The 23,473-nt window shown below is 43.1% G+C and overlaps 1 protein-coding gene across 4 annotated transcripts in view; it reads right to left on the reverse strand.

The window, feature by feature from the left end:
* The window catches only part of PRL-1 (PRL-1 phosphatase), a 434,055-nt gene that overhangs the window by 110,473 nt on the left and 300,109 nt on the right, over window positions 1-23,473 (reverse strand). Inside the window, exon 1 of one of the 4 annotated variants that reach the window (XM_070096932.1) lies at window positions 8,091-8,350. The exons of 1 other annotated variant lie outside the window; for it this stretch is intronic. In XM_070096932.1, coding sequence (XP_069953033.1) covers window positions 8,091-8,126 — 36 coding nt within the window. In that variant the 5' untranslated portion in view covers window positions 8,127-8,350. Of the gene's footprint in view, window positions 1-7,512; window positions 7,537-8,090; window positions 8,351-23,473 lie in introns of those variants that run through there. 2 more of the 4 variants (XM_070096909.1, XM_070096928.1) reach the window with 2 other exon arrangements.

Here is a 23,473-nt window from a genome sequence, read left to right on the forward strand (position 1 = left end):
CCTACAAAAACCTCTCACAGTGATAAACATCTACAGAGTTCCACAGTCAAACATTAGCCAATTTAGTCAAAACCTAGGAAGTATGATAACTGATGCACGCATGAACAAAGATCATTTACTACTCTCAGGTGACTTCAATATAAATCTCCTGCAAGACCAGGACCCACACGTTACTGAATTCACAAACACAATGAGTAACTGTATGTTACTACCAACAGTAACAAAACCTACAAGAGTTACAGAGACTAGTGTTTCCCTACTTGACCACATCTGGACCAACACCATATCCCCTTTAAAATCAGGCATAATTACAGATAATACCACAGACCACTACCCTACTTTCCTCATAACAACTCTTGGTAAACTACCCCATGACACTACTAAAGTCACCTTCAGACTTCACAATGAGGCAGCCATTAATAACTTCACAACAGCAGTAGCAAACATTGATTGACACACTGAGCTAGAAATCTATACAGATATTGACGAATGTATTAATAATTTTCTAAAAAAGACCCAATACCTCTACAACAAGCACTGCCCTAAAAAAACTAAACAGATGACAGCTAAGAGACTGAACAGTCCCTGGCTAACACCCAGCATTCTCAAATCCATAAATACAAAACACCAATATGAAAATCAGTACAGAATGGGTCACATAACCAGAGACCAAACAAAACGTTACTCGTCAATCCTAACCAGCCTGATAAGAAGGGCAAAAAAATTGTATTATGAGAATAGATTATCCAACTCACGAGGTGATATAAAAAAGACCTGGAAAACCCTATCAGAAATTCTGGGAACAAAAAAGATATCACGAAATAGCGAAATAAAATTAGCAAAATCAGATGAACCCCAACTCCCACCAACAGAAACAGCAAACAGACTCAATGATTTCTTCTCCACTATAGGACAAAACCTTGCCAATAAAATCCCAAGCTCAGATACCCCACCAAATGACTACCTCACCGGCAACTACCCGAACACACTGTTCCTAGCTCCGACTAACCCATACGAAGTCTCCCTTATTATCAACGCACTAAAAAACAAGGCAGGAGATTTAAATACCTTACCACCCTTTATATACAAAAAACTGTCACAAGTGCTATCACCAATCATTGCAACACTCTTTAACAAATCCATAGAATCCTCCACCTTCCCTACAGTACTCAAAATAGCAAGGGTCACCCCGATCCACAAAGGAGGAGACCAAACAGAGTTGAATAACTATAGGCCAATATCCAACTTACACCCTCTCTCAAAAATCTTCGAAAAATTAATTCATAAACGAATCTACTCCTACCTTATCTCCCAAAACATACTCAACCCCTGCCAATTTGGATTCAGGCCTAATAAAAATACTAATGATGCTATTATACACATGCTAGAACATATATACACTGCAATAGAGAAAAAAGAAGTCCCACTGGGGATCTTCATTGACTTACGTAAAGCTTTTGATACAGTTGACCATGACTTGCTCCACGTAAAATTGTCACACTATGGTATAAGAGGGCACTCCCTCAACTACCTCAAGTCATACCTCAGCAACAGAAGCCAATATGTGTACACAAATGGGGCAAGCTCTTCCGCACAACCAATTACAGTTGGTGTCCCACAGGGAAGTGTCCTTGGCCCTCTTCTCTTTCTCCTATACATAAATGACCTTCCAAATGCTTCGCAATTACTCAAACCCACACTATTTGCAGATGACACTACATACGTCTTCTCTCACCCGAGCCCAGTCACGCTAGCCAATACTGTAAATACCGAATTACAGAAAATATCTACCTGGATGACGACTAAAACTTACACTAAACATTGACAAAACCTACTTCATTCAGTTTGGTAACAGAGCTACAGATGTCCCTCTTAACATAATGATAAATGGATCACCTATCACAAAGCTAACAGAGGGAAAATTCTTAGGAATCCACCTTGATAATAGACTCAAATTTCATACACATATACAACAAATTTCTAAGAAAATTTCCAAGACTGTAGGCATACTATCGAAGATACGGTACTATGTTCCACAGTCAGCCCTCCTGGCCCTATATCACTCTTATTTACCCCTATCTCACCTATGGAATTTGTGCATGGGGCTCAACAACAATTAACCATCTCAGACCACTAATTACCCAACAAAAGGCTGCAGTTAGAATAACAAATTCTTACTACAGGCAGCACACTCCACCAATATTCAATACACTAAACCTACTCACCATACAAAACATCCATACTTATTACTGCACCTATTACATACATAGAACACTTAACTCTGATATTAACCCTCCCCTCAAACATCTCCTTGCCAACCTCAACAGAACACATGACCATAACACAAGGCACAGATCACTCTTTGATGTTCCTCGTGTCCATCTCACACTATGCAAAAACTCAATGCACATAAAAGGCAATAAAATCTGGAATTCATTACCTGTAAATATAAAAGAAACACTACCTGTTTATAAATTCAAGTCTCTTCTCAAAGATCACTTACTCACCCAAAACCAAATAAATACTGAATAACTGAACCTTATAAATTGTATATCTTAAATGTTTCTCACAATTATATCACATAAATGTTAAACCTAAAACCCAATCTATTATTTTTTAAATACACTACCTAACAGAATACTCCATACGACTGAATGTACAACAATGCATGCAACCATATGACCTGTCTTTGTAATACTCATTTGTGCTTTATAGTTATCTGTTTACAATAATGTATTATCACTGATTTCATCATTGCTTAGTTAATTTTAAGCCAGCCCGAAATGCTATGCATAGTTTAAGTGGCTTTGGCATGCTGCTCTTATCTGTATTTTTTTTGTACCTCTGTATGTATGCTCAAATAATAAATAAATAAATAAATAAATAAATCTCTGAAGAAGGCACCTCCTTCCATCCTACCTAAAGTCAGTACCGGATCAGCCGGGCTGTGGCTCGTACGTTGGACTGCGTGCGGCCAGAAGTAACAGCCTGGTTGATCAGGCCCTGATCCACTGGGAGGCCTGGTCATGGACCAGGCCACAGGGGCGTTGATCCCCGGAATAACCTCCAGGTAACCTCTTCCTCCTCCTCCTCTGAAGCAAGTTCCTCAGCTGTGGTCTGTTGCTGTTCCAGATGAAGCTCTTGCAGCTCTTCAATGGTTAGCTCTTCATTGTGGTCCTCCACCAACTCTTCCACATCCTTGCCACTAACCTCCAACCCCATGGACTTCCCCAAAGACACAATAGATTCCCCAACAGGCATAGGGTCCTAAGGGTCAGCCCCAAACCCTTCAAAATCCTTCTCTTGGACACAACCTGGCCACAAATTTCTCCAACCAGAGTTCAAAGTCCTGGAAGTCACTCCTTGCCAAGCCTTACCTATATGGCTTATGCAATGCAGGATACTGAAGTGATTCCTCCAGAACTCTCTTAGGGTAAAGTCAGTGTCCGAAGTCACTTCAAAGCACCTCTGAAACATCGCTTTCGTGTAGAGTTTTTTGAAGTTAGATATGACCTGCTGGTCCATGGGCTGGATGAGAGAAGTGGTGTTAAGAGGCAAGAACTTCACTGTTATAAAACTAAGTCCCTAAATAATTGGTCTTCCAAATTTGGAGAATGAACAGGAGCATTGTCCAGTACCAGGAGGCACTTGAGTGGCAATTTACTTTTCAGGAGTTAGTTTTTCCACACTGGGACCAAACACATGGTGACACACACACTTTGAAAATGTGCCTTGTGATCCATGCTTTATTAGCTTTCCACATCCCACACAATTTATTCTTGATGATATTGTTTTTCTTGAAAACACTGATTTTCAGAGTGATACACCAGTCAAGGCTTCACTCTGAAATCCCCACTAGTGTTACCACAGAACAAAGTTAGCCTATCCTTCATAGGCTTGTGTCCTAGCGGTGTCTTTTCCTCTTGCCTGAGGTAGGTCCTCTTTGGCATTTTCTTCCAAAAGAGGCCTGTTTCGTCACAACTGAAGACCTGTTGGGGGAGGAATCATTCAGCCTCTATGTACTCCTTGAATTCATCAAAGAATTCTTCTGCCCTCTTGAATCTGTCAAACCAACCTTTGCTGGCCTTAAATTCACTAACAGCAGCATTCATTCCAGGTATTTTCTTTACGAGATCCACATGCAACTGCCTTGCCTATTCACAAATTATCACCTCCACAACACTATCTCCAGCTAAATGTTTTTGGCTGATCAACAACTACTTAACATCTTCGATTGTTTGTGATCTCTGTTTTGTTAGCACATTTACCCCTTTTGCAACATCAGCTGCCTTGATTTCTTTTTTCCTCTCCAGGATGTAACTGATCGTTGATTTGGACTTCCCATACATCGTGGCGAGATTGGGCGCACGTATGCCACTTTTGTATTTTTCTACAAGTTCTTTCTTGAATTCTATCATGTTTCTCACCTTTACCTTTACTTTCTTTGGCCCCATGGTGGCTTGTTTAGCAGTTGCAAGCACAAAAAAAATGGATTATTACGAAATGTTTCGGATGAATGCGTGGAGTAATGCTCACTGAACAAGTAACAAAGGCAGACCGAGTCACAACCGTATGAATGGCCACATCCCAGGGGCAGGCGGACATGTCTAGTACAGACGATTTCCGAGCGGATGTACGAAAACGGGGAAAATTTCGCCAAAAACTGGTCAAAAACTGATTTGTACAATAACTGGACCGGACAAAAAAAGGGGTTTCACTGTACTTCAATCATATCCCCTCCTCCCCAATTCTACACCTTAAATATCTTTATTTACTACAAGTACACATACAAGGTATACAGACCACAGCTGACATCAATGAGTGGAGAATCAGTGTCCCAGAATCTTCATAAAAAAAAGGCTTTTGATACACAGGACCAAATTTTGTCATCCTTCTCTCTATGTTTAACTACAATTAAGCAGCTTTACAAGTAACTACTGCAACAATGACCCAGTTATTTTCTCTGTTCTACTATACTATTGTGAATTCTTGTTTCTGCCACCCTCAGTAATACAACCCCTTTCTTGCCCACAGATCCAAACCTCTACCTTAATTTAAAGCAGCCCCCTTGGGTGAAATGGCAAAACCTGCATAAGTGTACACACATGGATTCCTCACACAATTAAGGTTTTTGGCTTAGTTACAATGCTTTCAAATGAAATTCCAAGCAGAAGATTCAGTAGTTCTAATACATAACCACAAGTTGTTCAACTAAATTTTGGTACATTTTGGTTTAGGTTAGTCCTGGGTAACAATTATACCAAATTTATGTATGGAAGAACTCTACCAGTAAGAAAATGGACTGAATAATCTGCAACTTGAGAACATCTGAGATCACTGGCCAGCATAATTAAATTTACAGTATACTGTAGTTGTTGCTCTGTACTGTAACTGGGTAGCTCCTCTTGTATGTACTTCCTATCATTACCACCAACACTTAGGCAGATAACAGGGTTATGTCCACTACCTCCAATAATGTTAACCTTTAAGGATTAAAAAAAAAAAAAAAAATTCTGTTATCCGTTAGTAGTTCTATGAATTACTGTATCTTCCACACAGTCCTGTCTCAGACCATGCCTCCAAAAGTGGAAAGGAAATATTAAAAGATAAAGAACTATTAACCCGTAAATGGTCCATATGTATATATACTTTTTTCAACATTTGAATGTAAAAAAAGTCTTTTTTTTTTTTACATTTGAAAACGTAAAAAAACTTTGATCTACTTTTTTTGTTGTTATATTTGAAAATATGTAAAAAAAGACGTAGATCTACTTTTGGAGCACTACGCATATGAACGTAGATCTGCTTGGACCGTTTACGGGTTAAAAAGCTAGGAAAAAATTATGTACATATACTGAAATTAAGTAAAATTAAATAGTTTGCATTTCACACTCATTTGACAGGACTAATCCCCACTGCTTACCTAGCAGTGGGGATAATTTCCACTGAGGTCCTTAGGTCCACCTCCCAAGGAAACTACCCACAACAGCAGATTTAAGTCGATTTCATCAATCATGTGTACGAATGGTATATAATACCGACAAGATGAGAGTAAGACATGTGCAACATCTGGGTATCTTTATTGTAGACGTTTCGCCATCCAGTGGCTTTATCAATACAAATTCTAGGACATAACTTTAAGACAGTAGAACTATGTACAGAAGATGAGGTAATCAGTCCCTCAACCTAGGAGTATGTGCGAACAGCACCATAGTGCTGTTCGCACCTACTCCTAGGTTGAGGGACTGATTACCTCATCTTCTGTACATAGTTCTACTGTCTTCAAGTTATGTCCTAGAATTTGTATTGATAAAGCCACTGGATGGCGAAACGTCTACAATAAAGATACCCAGATGTTGCACATGTGTCTTACTCTCACCTTCCTCAATCATTTTGCCCCACATAGCACAATGCTTCATGTGTAACGTAAGTATAGTCTAGCAAAAAGTATTCGATGTAGTTTGGTCCTAAAATAACCTGGCTACAGAAATTTGAAATATTTGGTGGCAGAATTCATATCTGAGGCTGATTTTACCAGATCTTTTATAGTACAGTAGCAATCAAAGGTGGAGATTCTGGTAGAAACAAAATTGTCTTAGAACATACTAGAAGTCCCACCGACTCCTGAAACTGTAATAACACTATTGCAAACTGCAGAACAAATGGGGCTTGAGAATTTGGCAGGTAAAGATAAAAACCCGCATTTAGGGGTCACAGTTGAGCCCATGCTAACCTCCCTATTGTGTACAGAAATACACCTAGTTGGATGAATCTTATTGGAGACAGCTGGTCAAGTGGCTAATGCACTGGCCTGCGAGTTTTAGGACTTGCAAGCCATGGGTTCAAGCCCCACCATTATGAGATTTGTTTATAATCTTATTACAATTTTATGAGTCATTATGGCAGCTTCGAAGGGACCTAAGCTAGAGTAAGCCACAACCATGGTGTGGGAATCCATCTGTAAAAACCTGCATTTGTGGAAACAGTGGTGGCCCATGCTAACCTCCCTTTAGCGAATTGAAATATACTTAGTTGGACTTATCTTATTAGAGCCAGCTGGCCAAATGATTAGAACATTAGCCTGAGAGTTTTAGGATTCGCCTACCATGGGCTCAAGCCCCACCTGTTCTGTGACTAAAAGTTCCAATATATCAACTTTCATCTGCAACATATTTAAAGTCAATGTATTGTCAGGTAACATGTCCAAAATTAAAACTCTAAACAGGAGACCTTTGCAAGTAGTCTACCTAGACTATACTTGTCATTTTCAAATATTGTGGAATATCCCTTGAGCTTTTCAAAAAGTTTTAGCCTTCAAATTAGTATTATTACTTTAGCACTAAACTCGTAGGGGTCATACAGGACATGAGGGGCTGGGAGGCAATCAGGTTCAAGCCAAGGGAAGGGGATCAAAAGTTTTCAGAGATATCTAGGAACTTTCCTTGAGGAGTTTGGTCTAAGCGACATTGGGTTATATATACTTAAAAAAAAAAAAAGAAAAAAAAAACTCACCCTTAAAACCATTCCTTGTCACTACTTCCTTTAGCACTTGAGGGTTGGCATTAAAGCCACTTCACTCAAATATAAGAAACACAACACTCAATGATTATGTATGACTATAAGCAGAGCAGAGCAGAGCAGAGCAGAGCAGAGCAGAGCAGCCAGCAGCAGCAGCCACCACGTTAAAGGTTTAACAAAGGCAGAACTTGCTAGACATTCCAAGGCCATTCTCTACTGCACACTTATAATTTTAACCTTTTTTCTTGAACACTCGAGTAAATGCAATACTTGTATGAGTTTTTCCTCTGTAACAAATAGAGGCAACGATGACTTGTGTGGGTGGTTAACAGGATAATTTTTGGTGGTTTAGGGACGGACAGACAGGACTGTCTGCCTTGTCTCGCCTCCCTTACCTTAACAATTACTCTTCTTCCTAAATTTAACAGATCACAATACATAAAAAACGTCATCTTTAATTCACCTTTTACACGTAATCGCATTTAAAGTACGAGGAATTAAATGATATATAGGGGAGAGCATGGAGGATCAGCCATTACCAACCAGGCCAGCCACACACCACACTTACTCACCTGTGCGTTGTTATTACCGCAATATTTAAATTTCATGTTTCAATGAACTGCCGTGACACAGAATAAGGTGCGTCGAACAAGTATATCAAAGATGATGCATTTGCTATGCATCAGTCGGCCACAGAGAGTATATGGTAGCAGGTCAGTCTACCAGGGAGAGGCAGCAACTGAGGCAGTGCGCATGCGCGCACACACACCATTTGTCGACTGTTATTTTAGCGCACAATATATCCTTTTCATCAACTCACTATTTCCTCTTCACTTCCAAAAAACCCTATTTCATTTATAATTAAATGTTTATGTATAACAACAGGAAGTAAGACGATTTATATATATTAGGATGACTTGGTAATGGGACGCATGCGCAAAGATTGGTCATGACGAAATGTGGTTTAAGAGTAAACGTAAATAAGCAACTCGATCAGTGGTGGAATTGTACTAAATATTTCAAGTATGCTTGCCCTCATATAATGCAATACACCGAGCAAAATATACTAGCATTAATATAGAGCCTTACTCAGAGGTGAATCACCAGCAAGACAGCAGTTAAATCTTCACCAAACTGATTACTGCTCGAGAAACTCTCCTATATAGAATACATAAAATAATTCATATACTTAGATGACATAACATGGTCATTAAATTGATAAAACTAAATAGCTGTGCGACTAATTTTATGTTTGGTCTGGCAATTGTGGCTTATAGACGTAGTTCATGGTTGCTACGGGATTCTGAGAAACATAGTAAGTGCTGTTATAGGAAGTAACGTCAGCATGGCCACACTACCTCCCACACCTGCTGCACCTGTCCACTCTTCACCACACTCACAAACTCATCATTTAGGGAATTGGAGCCAACCTCGACTTCCTTGCATCGAACTTCCATTCCCCAGGTGGTTCATGACCCCTACTGTTTTAACGCTTCCCCATAAGTACGAAAACTCTGTTCTTACCTCACCTTTTGCCATATTAATCTATACACCATCTTAATAATGATGCAATATTATCCTGCACATTCTCCTTCCAATCTTACAGTGACGCACCACAAGTTTCTCAGAATACTAATACATGTATAATTTTACATGTGGGGAAGACCAAGAAATTCTTAATGAAAATATTTATTGTAAGAATTCAAAATTTTGGTGGTAAGTCAATCATCTTCAGAAATCATGTTCTGGAACATATAACGTTGTTCAATATTATGTTCCAGAACATGATTCCAGAATTTTATTATTATTATAATCAAGGGGGAAGCGCTAAACCCGGAGGATTATACAGCGCCTGGGGGGGGGATGTGGAAGGCATTCAGGCTTAATTCGGGGAACTGGAGCACAGATCCAATTCCCTAAATCAAGAGCCCCTCACCAACATCAAGGAACCTTCCTTGAGGGGCATGATTCCAGAAGATGGTGATGGATTTATCATCGAAACGTTGAATTCTTGCAGTAAATATTCCATTAAAATTTGTTTGGTACTTCCTACCTGTAAAATTATATTTCTTCAAGCCTAATCTCTGATTATACAGACATACATACATCGCTTCTTCGCGATTTTAACATAATATATTACACACACACACACATACACACACACATATGAAGAGGAGGGGCCAGGAGCTATGAATCGACCCCTGCAACCACTATTAAGTGAGCACACACACACAACACATCCCTTGAAACTTGGCAACTACCTGAGATAAGGAAGACGGCAAATGTAGTCCCCATATTTAAGAAAGGAGACAGAAACGAGGCACTAAACTACAGACCTGTGTCTCTGACATGTATTGTGTGCAAAGTCATGGAGAAGATTATCAGGAGGAGAGTGGTGGAACACCTGGAACGGAACAGGATTATGAATGACAACCAGCATGGATTCATGGAAGGCAAATCCTGTATCACAAACCTTCTGGAGTTTTATGACAAGGTAACATAAGTAAGACACGAGAGAGAGGGGTGGGTTGATTGCATTTTCCTGGACTGCAGGAAGGCCTTTGACACAGTTCCTCACAAGAGATTAGTGCAGAAGCTGGAGGATCAGACGCATGTAACAGGGAGGGCACTGCAATGGATCAGGGAATACCTGACAGGGAGGCAACAACGAGTCATGGTACGTGAAGAGGTATCACAGTGGGCGCCTGTGACGAGCGGGGTCCCACAGGGGTCAGTTCTAGGACCAGTGCTATTTTTGATATATGCGAACGACATGATAGAAGGAATAGACTCTGAAGTGTCCCTATTCGCAGATGATGTGAAGCTGATGAGAAGAATTAAATCAGATGAGGATGAGGCAGGACTGCAAAGAGACCTGGACAGGCTGGACACGTGGTCCAGAAACTGGCTTCTCGAATTCAACCCTGCCAAATGCAAAGTCATGAAGATTGGGGAGGGCAAAGAAGACCGCAGACAGAGTATAGGCTAGGTGGACAAAGACTACAGACCTCACTCAGGGAGAAGATCTTGGAGTGACCATAACACCGAGCATGTCACCGGAAGCACACATTAACCAAATAACTGCTGCAGCATACGGGCGCCTGGAAAACCTGAGAATAGCGTTCCGATACCTTAATAAGGAATCGTTCAAGACACTGTACACTGTGTATGTTAGGCCCATATTGGAGTATGCAGCACCAGTCTGGAACCCCCACCTGGTCAAGCACGTCAAGAAGTTAGAGAAACTACAAAGGTTTGCAACAAGGCTAGTTCCAGAGCTCAGGGAAATGTCATACGAGGAAAGGTTGAGGGAAATCGGACTGACGACACTGGAGGACAGAAGGGTCAGGGGAGACATGATAACGGCATACAAGATACTGCGGGGAATAGACAAGGTGGACAGAGACAGGATGTTCCAGAGAGGGGACACAGAAACAAGGGGTCACAATTGGAAGCTGAAGACTCAGACGAGTCACAGGGACGTTAGGAAGTATTTCTTCAGTCATAGAGTCGTCAGGAAGTGGAATAGCCTAGCAAGTGAAGTAGTGGAGGCAGGAACCATACATAGTTTTAAGAAGAGGTATGACAAAGCTCAGGAAGCAGAGAGGGAGAGGACCTAGTAGCGATCAGTGAAGAGGCGGGGCCAGGAGCTGAGTCTCGACCCCTGCAACCACAATTAGGTGAGTACAATTAGGTGAGTATACACACACACACACACACACACACACACACACACACACACACACACACACATACACGCACACACATGTTAGGAAGTATTTCTTCAGCCACAGAGTAGTCAGGAAGTGGAATAGTTTGGGAAGCGATATAGTGGAGGCAGGATCCATACATAGCTTTAAGCAGAGGTATGATAAAGCTCACGGTTTAGGAGGAGCGACCTAGTAGCGACCAGTGAAGAGGCGGGGAGAGGAGCTAGGACTCGACCCCTGCAACCTCAAGTAGGTGAGTACACACACACACACACACACACACATATATATATATATATATATATATATATATATATATATATATATATATATGTGTGTGTGTGTGTGTGTGTGTGTGTGTGTGTGTGTGTGTGTGTGTGTACTCACCTAGTTGTACTCACCTAGTTGAGGTTGCGGGGGTCGAGTCCGAGCTCCTGGCCCCGCCTCTTCACTGATCGCTACTAGGTCACTCTCCCTGAGCCGTGAGCTTTATCATACCTCTGCTTAAAGCTATGTATGGATCCTGCCTCCACTACATCGCTTCCCAAACTATTCCACTTACTGACTACTCTGTGGCTGAAGAAATACTTCCTAACATCCCTGTGATTCATCTGTGTCTTCAGCTTCCAACTGTGTCCCCTTGTTACTGTGTCCAATCTCTGGAACATCCTGTCTTTGTCCACCTTGTCAATTCCTCTCAGTATTTTGTAAGTCGTTATCATGTCCCCCCTATCTCTCCTGTCCTCCAGTGTCGTCAGGTTGATTTCCCTTAACCTCTCCTCGTAGGACATACCTCTTAGCTCTGGGACTAGTCTTATTGCAAACCTTTGCACTTTCTCTAGTTTCTTCACGTGCTTGGCTAGGTGTGGGTTCCAAACTGGTGCCGCATACTCCAATATGGGCCTAACGTACACGGTGTACAGGGTCCTGAATGATTCCTTATTAAGATGTCGGAATGCTGTTCTGAGGTTTGCTAGGCGCCCATATGCTGCAGCAGTTATTTGGTTGATGTGCGCTTCAGGAGATGTGCCTGGTGTTATACTCACCCCAAGATCTTTTTCCTTGAGTGAGGTTTGTAGTCTCTGACCCCCTAGACTGTACTCCGTTTGCGGCCTTCTTTGCCCTTCCCCAATCTTCATGACTTTGCACTTGGTGGGATTGAACTCCAGGAGCCAATTGCTGGACCAGGTCTGCAGCCTGTCCAGATCCCTTTGTAGTTCTGCCTTTTCTTCGATCGAGTGAATTCTTCTCATCAACTTCACGTCATCTGCAAACAGGGACACCTCAGAGTCTATTCCTTCCGTCATGTCGTTCACAAATACCAGAAACAGCACTGGTCCTAGGACTGACCCCTGCGGGACCCCGCTGGTCACAGGTGCCCACTCTGACACCTCGCCACGTACCATGACTCGCTGCTGTCTTCCTGACAAGTATTCCCTGATCCATTGTAGTGCCTTCCCTGTTATCCCTGCTTGGTCCTCCAGTTTTTGCACCAATCTCTTGTGTGGAACTGTGTCAAACGCCTTCTTGCAGTCCAAGAAAATGCAATCCACCCACCCCTCTCTCTCTTGTCTTACTGCTGTCACCATGTCATAGAACTCCAGTAGGTTTGTGACACAGGATTTCCCGTCCCTGAAACCATGTTGGCTGCTGTTGATGAGATCATTCCTTTCTAGGTGTTCCACCACTCTTCTCCTGATAATCTTCTCCATGATTTTGCATACTATACATGTCAGTGACACTGGTCTGTAGTTTAATGCTTCATGTCTGTCTCCTTTTTTAAAGATTGGGACTACATTTGCTGTCTTCCATGCCTCAGGCAATCTCCCTCTTTCGATAGATGTATTGAATATTGTTGTTAGGGGTACACATAGCGCCTCTGCTCCCTCTCTCAATACCCATGGGGAGATGTTATCTGGCCCCATTGCCTTTGAGGTATCTAGCTCACTCAGAAGCCTCTTCACTTCTTCCTCGGTTGTGTGCACTGTGTCCAGCACTTGGTGGTGTGCCCCACCTCTCCGTCTTTCTGGAGTCCCTTCTGTCTCCTCTGTGAACACTTCTTTGAATCTCTTGTTGAGTTCTTCACATACTTCACGGTCATTTCTTGTTGTCTCTCCTCCTTCCTTCCTTAGCCTGATTACCTGGTCCTTGACTGTTGTTTTCCTCCTGATGTGGCTGTACAACAGTTTCGGGTCAGATTTGGCTTTCGCTGCTATGTCATTTTCATATTGTCTTTGGGCCTCCCTTCTTATCTGTGCATATTCGTTTCTGGCTCTACGACTGTTCTCCTTATTCTCCTGGGTCCTTTGCCTTCTATATTTCTTCCATTCCCTAGCACACGTGGGTTTTGCCTCCCTGCACCTTTGGGTAAACCATGGGCTCATCCTGGCTTTTTCATTAATCCTGTTACCCTTGGGTACAAACCTCTCCTCAGCCTCCTTGCATTTTGTTGCTACATATTCCATCATCTCATTAACTGGCTTCCCTGCCAGTTCTCTGTCCCACTGAACCCCGTTCAGGTAGTTCCTCATTCCTGTGTAGTCCCCTTTCTTGTAGTTTGGCTTCATTCGTCCTGGCCTTCCTGCTTCTCCCTCCACTTGTAGCTCTACTGTGTATTCGAAGCTTAAAACCACATGGTCACTGGCCCCAAGGGGTCTTTCATATGTGATGTCCTCGATATCTGCACTACTCAAGGTGAATACTAAGTCCAGCCTTGCTGGTTCATCCTCTCCTCTCTCTCTTGTAGTGCCCCTTACGTGTTGGCACATGAAGTTTTCCAGTACCACCTCCATCATCTTAGCCCTCCATGTATCTTGGCCCCCATGTGGGTCCAAGTTCTCCCAATCGATCTCCTTGTGGTTAAAGTCACCCATGATCAGGAGCTTTGCCCTGCATGCATGAGCTCTTCTGGCCACTTTAGCCAGTGTGTCAACCATCGCTCTATTGCTCTCGTCGTACTCTTGCCTTGGCCTCCTGCTGTTCTGTGGTGGGTTATACATCACTGCTATTACCACCTTGGGACCTCCAGAGTGAAGTGTTCCCGCTATGTAATCACTTTCTTCTCCGCTGTCTCCTCTCTCCAGCTCATCAAAATTCCAGCGATTTTTGATCAGCAACGCCACTCCTCCACCCCCCCTGTTCCCTCTGTCTTTCCTCAGGATTTGGTATCCCGTTGGAAAGACGGCATCTGTTATCATACCTGTAAGCTGTGTGTGTGTGTGTGTGTGTGTGTGTGTGCGTATGTGTGTGTGTGTGTATGTGTGTGTGTGTGTGTGTGTGTATGTGTGTGTGTGTATGTGTATGTGTGTGTGTGTATGTGTGTGTGTGTGTGTGTGTGTGTGTGTGTGTGTATGTGTGTACTCACCTAATTGTGGTTGCAGGGGTCGATACTCAGCTCCTGGCCCTGCCTCTTCACTGATCGCTACTAGGCCTTCTCTCTCTCTCTGCTTCCTGACCTTTGTCATACCTCGTCTTAAAGCTATGTATGGTTCCTGCCTCCACTACATCACTTGCTAGGCTATTCCACTTCCTGACGACTCTGTGACTGAAAAAGTACTTCCTAACATCCCTGTGACTCGTCTGAGTCTTCAGCTTCCAATTGTGATCCCTTGTTTCTGTGTCCCCTCTCTGGAACATCCTGTCTCTGTCCACCTCGTCTATTCCACGCAGTATTTTGTATGTTGTTATCATGTCTTCCCTGACCTTCCTGTCCTCCAGTGTCGTCAGTCCGATTTCCCTCAACCTTTCTTCGTAGGACTTTCCCCTGAGCTCCGGAATTAGCCTTGTTGCAAACCTTTGTACTTTTCCTAATTTCTTGACGTGCTTGGCCGGGTTTGGTTCCAAACTGGTGCTGAATACTTCAGTATGGGCCTGACGTACACAGTGTACAGTGTCTTGAACGATTCCTTACTAAGGTATCGGAACGCTATTTTCAGGTTTTCCAGGCGCCCATATGCTGCAGCAGTTATCTGGTTGATGTGTGCCTCCGGAGACGTGCTCGGCGTTATGGTCACCCCAAGATCATTTTCCTTGAGTGAGGTTTGCAGCCTTTGTCCACTTACCTGGAGGTTACCTGGAGGTTATTCCGGGGATCAACGCCCCCGCGGCCCGGTCCACGACCAGGCCTCCCGATGGATCAGGGCCTGATCAACTAGGCTGTTACTGCTGGCCGCACGCAGTCCGACGTACGAGCCACAGCCCGGCTGATCCGGCACTGACTTTAGGTATCTGTCCAGCTCTCTCTTGAAGGCAGCCAGGGGCTTATTGGCAATTCCCCTAATGCTTGATGGGAGGCTGTTGAACAGTTTTGGGCCTCGGACACTTATGGTGTTTTCTCTTAGTGTACCAATGGCGCCCCTACTTTTTATTGGCGGCATTTTGCATCGCCTGCCCAGTCTTTTACTTTCGTAGGGAGTGATTTCTGTGTGCAGATTTGGGACCATTCCTTCCAAGATTTTCCAAGTGTAGATTATGATATATCTCTCCCTCCTGCGTTCCAACGAGTACAAGTCAAGTGCTTCCAAGCGTTCCCAGTAGTTAAGGTGCTTGACAGAACTTATACGTGCAGTAAAGGATCTCTGTACACTCTCTAGATCTGCGATTTCACCTGCTTTGTATGGAGATGTTAATGTACAGCAGTATTCCAGCCTAGAGCTGTCTGCTGTCTTCTTTGCCCTTCCCCAATCTTCATGACTTTACATTTGGCAGGGTTGAATTCGATAAGCCAGTTGCTGGACCACGTGTCCAGCCTGTCCAGGTCTCTTTGTAGTCCTGCCTGATCCTCATCCGATTTAATCCTTCTCATTAACTTCACATCATCTGCGAACAGAGACACTTCAGAGTCTATCCCTTCCACCATGTCATTCACATATATCAAAAATAGCACTGGTTCTAGGACTGACGCCTGTGGGACCCCGCTCGTCACAGGCGCCCACTGTGATGCCTCATCACGTACCATGACTCGTTGTTGCCTCCCTGTCAGGTATTCTCTGATCTATTGCAGTGCCCTTCCTGTTGTGTGTGTGTGTGTGTGTGTGTACTCACCTAGTTGTACTCACCTGGCCCCACTTCTTCACTCGTCGCTACTGGGCCACTCTTCCTGCTCCATGTGCTTTATCACACCTCTTCTTAAAGCTATTTATGGATCCTGCCTCCACTACATCATTTCCCAGACTATTCCACTTCCTGACAACTCTGTGATCGAAGAAATACTTCCTAACATCCCTGTGGTTCATTTGAGTCTTCAACTTCCAACTGTGACCCCTTTTTGCTGCGTCCCTCTCTGGAACATCCTGTCTCTGTCCACCTTATCGATTCCTCTCAGTATTTTATATGTTGTTATCATATCCCTCCTAACTCTCCTGTCTTCCAGTGTCGTCAAGTCGATTTCCCTTAGCCTCTCCTCGTAGGACATACCCCTTAACTCAGGGACTAGTCTTGTTGCAAACCTTTGCACTTTCTCTAGTTTTCTCACATGCTTGGCTAGGTGAGGGTTCCAAACTGGTGCTACATACTCCAATATGGGCCTAGTGTACATAGTGTACAGGGTCCTGAATGACTCCTTATTTAGATGTCGGAATGCTGTTCTTAGGTTTGCCAGGCGCATGTATGCTGCAGCAGTTATTTGGTTGATGTGCGCCTCGGGAGATGTGCCCGGTGTTATACTCATCCCAAGATTTTTTTTTCTTGAGTGAGGTTTGTAGGCTCTGGCCCAATCTTCATGACTTTGAACTTGGTGGGGTTGAACTCCAGGAGCCATTTGCTGGACCAGGCCTGCAGCCTGTCTAGATCCCCCTGTAGCTCTGCCTGGTCCTCGTCAGATTGATTTCTTCTCATCAGCTTCACATCATCCGCAAACAGGGACACTTCGGAGTCTATTCCTTCCGTCATGTCGTTCACAAATACCAGAAACAGCACTGGTCCTAGGACATCGTTACAGGCGTCCACTCTGAGACCTCGCAATGTACCATGACTCCTTGTTGTCTCTCTGATAGGCATTCCCTGATCCATTGTAGTGCCTTCTCTGTTACCCCTGTCTGGTCCTCCAGCTTTTGCACTAATCTCTTGTGTGGAACTGTGTCAAACACCTTCTTATAGTCCAAGAAAATGCAATCTACCCACCCCTCTCTTGTCTTACTGCCATCACTCTGTCATAGAACTCCATTATGTCTGTGACGCAGGATTTCTTGTCCCTGAAACCGTGCTGGCTGTCTTTAATAAGCTCATTCCTTTCTAGGTGCTCCACCACTATTTTCCTGATAATTTTCTCCATGACCTTGCATACTATACACGTCAGTGACACTGGTCTATAATTTAATGATTCGTGTCTGTCTCATTTTTTAAAAACTGGGACTACATTTGCTGTTTTCCATGCTTCCAGTAGTCGCCCTGTTTTGATAAATGTGTTGAAGATAGTTGTTAGTGGTACACAAAGCGCCTCTGCTCTCTCTCTGAGGATACATGGAGAGATGTTACCCGGAACTATCGCATTTGAGGTTTCTAGCTCGCTTAGCAGCCTCTTCACTTCTTCCTCAGTTGTTTGTATTGTGTCCAACACTTGATGGTGTACCCCACCTCTCCACCTTTCTGGAGGCCCTTCTGTCTCCTCTGTGAACACTTCTTTGAATCTCATGTTGACCTGTGTGTGTGTGTGTGTGTGTGTGTGTGTGTGTGTGTGAGTGAATACTTACCAAAGTAATTTCTTCTATTAGAAAAGCTTTGATATTGCCATACTGTACAACAGCCCAGAAGTATATGACACCGTACAAGGTCAGAGCAAGAAATATATTTGCCAAACAATGATCACTCGGCCACCACATTGTATGGTGGCTCATACAATGCTTGTACCACCTCCCGCCTGTGATAGCAAACATCGTATATGAGATATCAACATTGTAGTTACCTCATCAAATATTTTTCGTAGTAAATCAAAGACAGATAAGACGCATGTTCAGCGTTTGGATACCTTTATTCTCGAACGTGAAGGGATCAGCCCATCAACATTGAAGTAGTTTTGAAGTCGTCAGTCCCTCAGCCTTCAAAAGAATTCATCGCCGTAGTTTTGAACAACGTGAATCTGTAACTGATGGATTGATTGGCCGAGTCTTCAGAAATAGCGTCTTGACACGGGTGTTAATCTTCAGATGACCCCTCAGTGGCTCTCGAGGGAGATGTCTTTGTGAGCCTGCTGTTGCTAGCTACGGCGTCTTTACCTGTGGGGTAGATGCCGATCTAAGGCAGAGGCTGTTCTGTGGCTGTGAGCGGGGTCTTGCTTCAGTCCCTTTACGTTCCGTTGTAAGAGTTTTATGGACTGCAGTGTGCTGAAGCCATCAGCCATCCCCCCTCCTATGCTTGTCTCTAGGTTCTGTGTTGTTTGGTCGGATATATTTGCCATTAAACATACGGACTCTGTTTTGTTCATTATGCATACATGCATGAAGGTCTTCAAGATGGCTCTGAATATCTCTGTTTTCTCCTTAATTTATCAGGCCACATATAATCTCGGTGAAGGACGCGACTGTCCACAACATTTGAGGATTGAGGGGGTAATACGGTAGGCTTCCACTGTTAGCTTGGGCTAGGGTGCCCTTTATTGACTGTTGTGGTGTTAGGGTAGATGCGTTGGCGGTAGTCTGTTCCTGCATTATAGGCTTGCTGACTGCTATTGTGGGGTGGAAGTTTGAGCAGCAAGAACCTTGCATGCTGTTGATATTTCCTCGGCTTCCTCCGTTACTGCGGTAGGGAAGGTGCCCATAAATTCCTTGATACCGTAGTTCCTCTGGATGCTGCTAATGCTGAATTGTGAGTCTTTTGCTTGATGCTGGAGGCTGGACAACCGGGGTTTTCCATACTGTCCTGACCCAGCAGTCTTGCCGGGCAATGGGAACAGCAGGAATAATGCTTCTTGCCGCAGTTTTGACACCGGGGTTCCGTAGCCTCAAATCGTTTTGGTTTGTCCACAGTCCAAGCAGTTTTTGGTCGGATTAGACCCACTGCAGAATGCGTACTTTTCCCGAAATTGACATCGGGCGATGAGATTGTTTCACTTCTAGCAGTTGAAGCATCTTAGAGGTTCTGACTTGACATTTTCCCTAGGAGTCGAGATACAATTTCCCCTAGAAGAGGTCCTACATGCTGAAACAGGACCTGCCACTTTGGTACGTTACCGTCCTTTATTCGGAGCCGTTCGGCTTGCAGGATGTTTTGGTTACCGCGGGAGGAATGTCTAATGGATAGCGCATAAGTACGCCTTTTGACACCCCCTCTAGGGAGTTCAGCTCCGTGAGAATCAGTGGTGATTCAAGGTCGTCCAACTTCTAAAGTATTTCATTGGACTCCATGTTCCTTGGAGTGAGGATAAACTTCCCATTCAAATTTGGGGACACTGATATTTTCAGGCCGCATTTCCTGTCACTGTAAATTATAGCAGCATAATGGATGTCAAAGTGTTAAGTAAACCTGAATTTGGATAACACAAATGCAGTATAATGCGATAATTTATTGGAAACCTTTCGCCCACACAGTGGGCTTTACTAGGTCACAAGCAGATATATTTGATGAAGCCCACTGCACGGGCGAAACGTTTTCAATAAAGGATCGAATTACACTGCATTTGTCTTTATCCATCATTTCGATATTTTATATTATTTCTCTTCAACCTGAATTTGTTTGCAAGGAATGGCTTGTCATGACCGAACTGAGACAAGGAAATGCTGAGTCTCCTTTTGGAACTCCGGGATCGTATATCCTGTCAGCCTTTCCCAATTTGCATTTCAATGGTTGTGATGGGCAGATTTTGATCTATCCCTATCTCGCTGGTCTCACTGGCCTCGCTGATCTGGCTTTTTTTTTTCTCTCTCTCTAATGAGTCTTTGCCAGATCTGTGTCCCATATCTTCTCATCTGGGTTCTCGGTCGTGTCTTTGGCACATCCTTGTGTCCTCTTCCTCACAAAACAAGTCATGTGCACCGGTTGAACGAACCATGAGTGGCTTCTTCAGTGTACCTCATGTAACGTCATCTAGATTTTCCGCATTTCACCTCTAGTTGTATAAAAGACTTTAAATTCGCGCTTCAGCTTCACATTGTTCAAGGCTGCGGAGCTGAACTCTTCTTCAGGCTGTGGGACTGACCACCTCAAAACTAATTCTTCTAGGTTGAAGGACTGATCACATCATCTTTACCTTTCCACTGCTTCTGTTGTCTCCTCTGTATTCAATTGAAAAATCCTTCTGTGTAGGCGAAACTATTATGTTCTATTAATCAAGTCCGGGCCATCCCTAGAAGGCAGGAGCCCCGTTACTTTTTAGTTTAATATGTTTATTATGCACCCCATACCCATCCTGAGGGCGGTAGTCAAAAGATTACAGAGGTACATAATGGGTTCAGGGACTGGGCCTCAAAGTTTTGATAGCTGAAGAAGGTACAAAGGTAATGAACTCACAAGTTACAAAGGTAATGAATCATGTAGGTAAGTAAATTTACTTACTTACGTTCATACATGGCTACAATCGTGAACAAATTATAGAGTAATGAGCAATTCACACGTCCACACCCGGTCACAACTATAATGAGTTATTGGTGCAAATATTAATTGTTGGGTCTCACGCGCACACACACACACACACACACACACACACACACACACACACACACACACAACCGGCTTTACTACTCGCCTCCTCCCCCAGACGACTCTCTTGTTAGGTTTTGTTAACTTTAAAACCAATTGATTATAAGAAGACCAATAATGCTGCAAATAAATGGCATGGTGATGCCGAAAAAATGTAATAGGTAATTTCTTGTTATGCCCCCATCAACTCTCTTTCTCTGTCACACACACCAGTGTGTGTGTGTGTTAGTTTTGTGTGTGTGTGTGTGTGTGTGTGTGTGTGTTACTTTTGTGTGTGTGTGTACTCACCTATTTGTACTCACCTATTTGTGGTTGCAGGGGTCGAGTCCTAGCTCCTGGCCCCGCCTCTTCACCGGTTGCTACTAGACCCTCTCTCTCCCCGCTCCATGAGCTTTATCAAACCTCGTCTTAAAACTGTGTATGGTTCCTGCCTCCACTACGTCATTTTCTAGGCTTTTCCACTGCCTTACAACTCTATGACTGAAGAAATACTTCCTACTATCTCTCTGACTCATTTGTGTCTTCAACTTCCAATTGTGGCCTCTTGTTTCTGTGTCCCCTCCCTGGAACATCCTGTCCTTGTCGTGTGTGTGTGTGTGTGTGTGAGTGCACGCTTACCTACTTGTGGTTAATAACTCACTGATTTTTATTCAGGTTAAAATTTGAAGGTTTATATGAAAGTTAATCGCATTCCTTAATATTGCACATAATCAGTGTAATTATGCAACGGTACTGTGTACTTACATAGTTGTAGTTACTGAAGTTTGAGTCTCAGCTCCTGGCCTCTGCCATGTAGGCTCTGGCATACCTATCTTTCAAACTGTGTATGGAATTTGCTCCTACCACTTTCTGGTCCACCCTGATGCTGAAGTTGTATTTCCTAATAATTCTGTGGCTCATTTGCGTCATTAACTTCTATCTATGCTGCCCTGCCCTCGATCCTCACTCTCGTAGTGAACCTCTGGACTTTCTCTGGTTTCTTTACATGTCTGATCAGGGGTGAGCTCCACACTGGTGCTGCATACGCTATAACAGATCTAACATGACAGTCTGACATGTAGCATACAATATAGTTCTGATTAATTTTTATACGTTCTGAATACCGTTCTTCCATTTGACAAGTCATACACCACCGATGCTATTAGGTTTAATGTGTTTTCTGCGATATACTTGGTATTATACTTAACGTATGGTTTTTCTTGCCTTGAATTTGCAGCCCCTGTTTCCCCTGCATATAACCCTTCCTCAGTCTTCCTTTTCCATCCTGGACGGTACCAAGGTACCGTTGTGTTGCAGTGTCTGACAGTGTGAATATAATAATACCGGTATACAGCACCAACAAGCTGATAAGTAAGACACATGTGCAACAGTTAGGTATCTTTATTCCGAATCGTTCCGCCTACAGTACTGTAGGCTTCTCCTGTCGAACATAGAGGAGGCAGCAGATTCAGCAGAGATGTAAACACGATATAATCAGTCCATCACTCCAGAAGTAGTTTTGAGGTGTCAGTCCCTCAGTTCTGCTCCATAGTCTGGAACAATGTGAAGGTGAAGTATCATAGTGGAGACTTATTTACTGCCAAAGGTGAGACGAAGAAAAATCTCAATTGAGTTCCCCTTGAAGAGGCCCCGCCTCTTCGTCATCCATCTCTATGTTTTCTAGGGCATTAATTACATCCATTGTGGAATGTGGAGACCACAACTGTGCACACCTCAAACTACATGTATTTCTCCAAGGTTGATACATTGACTACATCATCTTTACTTCGCCATTACACCTGCTGCCTTCAATACATTCTCTTCTGTATTTGACTGATGAAGCCTGCCACGTAGGCGAAACGTTTCAACAGTAAAGACATCCAGCTGTGGAACGTATTTTACTCATCAGTAGTAGTAGTAGGACAAGTAGTAATAGTAGTAGTAGTAGCAGCAGCAGTAGTAACAGTATTATTAATAGTAGCAGTAGTAGTAACAATAGTAGTAGTAGTAGAAGTAGTAGTAGCAGCAATAATAGTAAAAGTAGCAAATAGTAGTTGCCGTAATAGTAGTAGTAGTAACTAGTAGTAGTTGAAGTAATAATAATAATAATAATACATAGTTTAACATTTACATTTTATCATTCATTTCATGGGAGAGTGTTAAACTCGCAGGGCTCGTACAGCGCTTTTGGAATTGGAGGTAGACTTGATCCAAGGGAAGGGAAGGAAAGGGTAGCTCCACGTCAATGGACCAAGAGCCCTTTTTAGTCATTATTTTATCGTTATAATAATTATTATTATTATTGTGATATTTTTGAAGCTCTTTTAATTCATGATTTAGACTAATAATATGAAGTGCGGAGTTATAATGAAGTAATGAAGAACAAAATAAGGGAAGGATGTATGAGAAAGAGTGAGTCTTGTATAACAGTTATGTATGTTGAGGATTGTATGTTGAGTAAACATCAGAATGAGTGAGGCTTCCCTGCTACACTGCTCTTATGGACTACGTTTCCTCCTTCTCTTAACATTGTATATCCTAGCAGAATTATTATTTATAGTTATTATTACATTCATGGGGGGGGGGGTAAATATCTAAGGGGTGGGGGTTATATATCCTAGTAGTTCCCACCTATG

The sequence above is a fragment of the Cherax quadricarinatus genome, chromosome 4, assembly GCF_038502225.1.
Source record: "Cherax quadricarinatus isolate ZL_2023a chromosome 4, ASM3850222v1, whole genome shotgun sequence".
Taxonomy (NCBI): domain Eukaryota; kingdom Metazoa; phylum Arthropoda; class Malacostraca; order Decapoda; family Parastacidae; genus Cherax; species Cherax quadricarinatus.